Genomic DNA, 5,000 nt, shown 5'->3' with positions numbered 1-5,000 from the left:
AGTTAGGATCATCGTCAGCGGCAGTTCTTGCTTGAATGAGGCTCTGTTTTTGGGTGCTGGTTGCAGTAGCTGGGTTGTTTTTGTCCGCATCTTGTGGGGTCTGACCTTTTGCAGTGTCTTTGGTCTTTGTTTGAGAGGCCTTTGTGCTCAGGTGTCGACGGTTTCTTTGGTATAACCCACCGTCAGGTGTCTCAAAAATTGAATGAAGATCTTGGTGTGAGATGGTTGATTACCATCGTAGCAGAGATCCCTACTATTTTTCACCTTTTTTAAAGGGAAGTAACTCCTTAGTATTAAACGAATGAAATGATATATGAAATGAATCATGTTTTGAACTGCGGATATGAAATCAAGTGAAGCTATGATCTTCGCAGTCATGAATGAAAATTTAGCAATTGCGTAGAGAAGCCTGAAAAATTCAGGACTTCAACGGGAAAGTCCTAAATTTTTCAGGCTTCTCTACGGAATTGCTTAAATTGCGTTCATAACTCCGAGGATCATAGCTTCACTTGATTCCTTACCATTGTGTTCATTGTAATAGAATTTCGTTTTCTGATCTCTTTTCTCTTCTGTAAATTTGCTGACAACTTTGGGGTTCAGCAACTCAACATTTGTTGGCATTAGAAGCATAGCAGATGGCGTATTTATGGAGGGAAGGTAGAGTGATCCTTGCACGAAACTGGACAATTTTTAAGCAATTGTCTCTTACAGCCGGAAACCTAGATAATTCTTGCGGCTTAACGGGATTCAAACCACGACCCCTTCGACGCCGGCCGGTGCAATGCTCTGGTAGCAATTGAGCCAGGAAGCCACTCAGTTGGGAGTAGGTCAATTTGTTGGTCTCAGGTGCTCATGTGGAAGGACTCGATGAAATAAAAGCATATATTTGAAATGCAGGTTATAGACGGAAAAAACAAGCATTTCATTTCAAATATATACATTTATTTCATCATGCGCTTTCACTGGGCCACATGCATGAGCCGAACGAATTGATCTTCTCACAACTGAGTGGCTTCAAACACTGGCAAAATGGTTCAGCGTTTGACTCTTGAAACTTTTGTCCCTATGCAGGACATTTGGTTTTGTCGTAGTGATACCCTCACCAGCTGCAACTTCTGAATAGTCTCGGCCTTTATCGCCACGCCATGCAAACTTTAAAATAATTGCACTTCTCCTCCCCGCTTTCACTCTTTAGAGGTCCCCTAAACGTGAACTCGCAGTGCTGCTGACTTGCTTTCCACGCTGTTGGCAGATTCTTGTCCAGTCCATCTTTGGAGCTGAATTTCGTTCCTTGCCAACCTTTTTCGTCCGCGCGAAAGAGTTTAATTTAGAAATCCACAGATCTTCAATCTTACCACACTTAATGTATGTGAAACAATGTGGCATATTTCGCCAAGGCATCAGACACAAGGAAACTCGAACATGTGCAGTTGAAAGCTTTACGCATTGTCTACCGCAACAAGAGCAGCTATTGGTTAAGGCAAATCTACCATCTCTGAACAACAGAAGACTACAGGAAGCACTAATACTGATGTACAAAATAAAGCACCTTATTGCGTCTAGTTATCTGTGTGATCTGTTTCGCCAAAGCAATAAGCGATCTAATTTAGCAAAATTCTGCTTCTCAATTACCAAGTGTTATACGGGTAGAGTCGGAGAACAGTATATACGGTACGTGGGACCATACCTATAGGCAAAACTGTCTAAGAAAGTAAGAGAATACTCGTCACTTGCTATCTTTAAAGGAGTTATTCGTAAAATGGTCTTAACGCCATTTGAGACCGGCGACTGCTATGCATGTATTTTATGCGAACATTGATAGTATTTCAAATAGCTTTTAAGTATTTAAGTATTTTATACCTATTATTTACTCTATATTATATTAATTATAAATTAAAGTGTTTTATCTATTTGTATATTTATTTAAAAAGCCCTTCTGGCGGCTGGTATGTTGGCTGATAATGTCAGCGGCTGAGAGATTGTGCGAAAAATAAATATTTAGCTAAGTGTATTTCGCTTATATCCTGATTGAATGTATCTTATTTTTCTAAGAGGGAGGCTGTGGAGACCCGGGAACACCGAAAAACGGTCGAAAAGTAGGAATGCAATATTCTGTGAACCGCAAGGTGTATTTTGATTGTGACTTGGGTTATGAATTATGGGGCTCAGAAGAACGCATGTGTCAGCAAAATGGTACTTGGACAGGACAGCAGCCAGTATGTAAAGGTGGGCTTTAAGGCACCCGTTAAAATATTGTGATATCTTCTATAGACTCAAGGATATCTAATTGGATTAAACACTAAATCTTTCAATTTTATTTAAAAGGAAAAAATTTCAGCAGGTGACAACCAAGGTTGGTTGTTGTTGCCTCTATTTATGAATAGCGACGTTCAGAGTGGAATGCGAGGACGACGACGAGTACGACGTCTCAGTTCTGAGCACGCGCAATTCGAAATTTTTCATTCTTTCAACCTAATGCGCGTGCTCAGTACAGTAAACATATTATACTCGTAGTCGTTCCCGTTCTCCTAACTGACAGTCGCTAATGTTCTTAACTTTCATCTGTGGCACAAAAGATTTCGTTCGTTGAAATCAAAAGTACCCCTCAAAAAGTCGGTTATTTTCTCTTTTTTAGTTGTAGACTGTGGTATTCCACAAAAACCTGAAAATGGCAGGTTTGTTGGTAACGAAACGACCTTTCAAAGTTCTATTACATATGAATGCGACGAAGGTTATGAACTGCAGGGAACAAAGACAAGAATGTGCACATCGGACAAAAAGTGGAGTGGAAGAGATGTGATATGTTCAGGTAAACAGCTGTAGTTTCCTACGCGGTTCGCGTTCGTGTGCAGATCGCTACTGAAGACAAACTTTAAGACTGAAGTGTAACAGGTCAGCACAATCAATGTCGTTTTTCTTAACAAGCTTACGTCCTATCTCAATCCAGAGAAAGAATTGTAAACCACCCTGATACTTTGTGATATGCGCGGTATATAAATCCTAAACCATAAACCATAAACCGTAAATATGTAAATTTTGGGGTCGCGTAGGTGAGGGAGGGGTGAGGGGTCAGCGTTATTCTTCTCTTCTCCTCCTTCCTTGACTTCTCTCGAGCAGTTTTTTCGGTTGAATTTCTCAAATTTCGTCGCCACTTCTCTCGAGCTCTTTCCTGCTCTCTATCCCGTTGCTCATCACTAATATGATTTCCCGCCACAAAAACGCGGGTTGCCAAATGCAACGCTTCCACACCATTTCCCACCGAGGAAAATTGCATTAACACTCCCGTCCCCAGACGCTGTCCTGCCTCCCCACCGCCACGCCGACAGTCTGTACGGGCGTGCGTACGCTGACGTCATAATCAAAATTTTACGCATCGATAGATTTCCCAATTTTTTTACCCATGATGCTCTTCTGGTGTGCGCCTAAGCTCCGCTAAAAATGACCACAACCAGGTTTTCTGAGCCCGCGAGACTGAGCACCCCCAGCAAACCATTGTTTTAACGAAACCGCTGGTCAGCAACTGGTTCTGGTCATTGTTATTTATGGTCTTCCCTCGGGGAACAATGGAAGATAAATTGAAAGAATAAATGTCATATGGTGCTAACATGTGATTATAGATGTATTTCATGATTGTCATCACCTTCATGATAGCCCTCGCGTAGTAGATGAAACATGATAGCGACAGAACTGTCGTCTCCTCTGGAATCACAAAAAAGCAACGAAGTTGTTTATAAGCCATGATTCCTTTCTTTGTCGCATTTTGAACATTGTAATCAGCTGACAGACAGGATGAGGATTCTATTAACTTCTTATTTGGTATGGCTAATGTTCCTTTCGGCGAAAGGTAAGACTAAAGCGAGGGGAGCTACCGTTACGCGGCTGTCTAGTTCAGTCCCGGCTTGGAAGGAGATTCATAGTTCTAATTATGTTTTTGTCCACAGCAAGGTGTCTAAAAATCGCTGATGTCGATAACTTTTACTTTGCGTCGATGTAGACTAGTCTTTTCACCTCGAAATTGAACTTTTTCTTTCGCATTTGAGAGATTTGTTCATCACTTGATGAAATCTTTTCGTGGAGTGAAGATGAGTAACTTTTTCTATTTTTTGTTTATGTAGATCAGTTACTATATTTTTTATCCTTCCTGTAAAACAGATTCCTTAAAGTTTGACCCTAAGTGGAATCAGTTAGTTTAGAGCAGCTATAAAGCATAAAATCAAAGACAAATCTTGTTGGAAAGAAATACAAATAACAGCTGTTCAGGACTGTTGTCGCAAGCCTACCAGAGGTATTGAACCGGAAGCAGCACTTGGTGACTCAACGTCACACACTGCGAACGCAGTATGCACCCTTTAATCTTAACCGATCTTACGGTATATGAAAAATGCCACTTGAGAGAATGGTCTGTTTAAAAACAGAAAAAGACAGACAAGATAGAAAACAAAATAGAAAAAGGGAAATTGATTTATCAAAATGGGTGGCGAGGAAGTACATGTTTACCATTTCACCTATTAACATTTTGGAAAGGTAATTTCCACGTTATCATAGGTTACGCCATGTTGACACAAAGAACACAGTTACTCTCATCAGCTCCTTTCAGTCGTTCGTCCCACTAGAATATGCGAATTACTCCATTGTTATTTGTGTCTTCAGAGATTGATTACAAACCACTAAATGAGGGAATAGTTTTGTTTCTATTAGGACAAACAGATTGCCAACGAACCACTCGACAACCAAGTCGGAGGTGCGCGAAAAGTTGTAATCCAGAAACTGGCTGTGATAATCCTGCAGATGAGTGTCTTTGTGATGGAGATTGCGGTTATAGCTGCGTACAGAAAGGTTTGTGATAATAACTCAAAAGCTGAAATTGGTTTTTGACTTATAGGGAGCTCAAGCACGCGATGTTAATGAGACACGCACGGCAACAGGAAGTGAGCTGTTTTTCCTTTTAACTTGTCTTCACACAACTACATTAACATTGTTAAGTATCTTTTCCCCATTAG

At 40.7% G+C, this 5,000-nt stretch overlaps 1 protein-coding gene across 1 annotated transcript in view; it reads left to right on the top strand.

Annotated features, from left to right (window-relative positions):
* The window catches only part of LOC138037361 (sushi, von Willebrand factor type A, EGF and pentraxin domain-containing protein 1-like), a 149,598-nt gene that overhangs the window by 14,027 nt on the left and 130,571 nt on the right, over nt 1-5,000 (top strand). Inside the window, exons 6-8 of the mRNA XM_068883301.1 lie at nt 2,053-2,226; nt 2,636-2,809; nt 4,699-4,836. Coding sequence (XP_068739402.1) covers nt 2,053-2,226; nt 2,636-2,809; nt 4,699-4,836 — 486 coding nt within the window. The remainder of the gene's footprint in view (nt 1-2,052; nt 2,227-2,635; nt 2,810-4,698; nt 4,837-5,000) is intronic.

The sequence above is a fragment of the Montipora capricornis genome, chromosome 2, assembly GCF_036669925.1.
Source record: "Montipora capricornis isolate CH-2021 chromosome 2, ASM3666992v2, whole genome shotgun sequence".
Lineage (NCBI taxonomy): Eukaryota > Metazoa > Cnidaria > Anthozoa > Scleractinia > Acroporidae > Montipora > Montipora capricornis.
The sequence above is the reverse complement of the archived record's forward strand: the minus strand, read 5'-3'. Positions and strand labels throughout refer to the sequence as shown.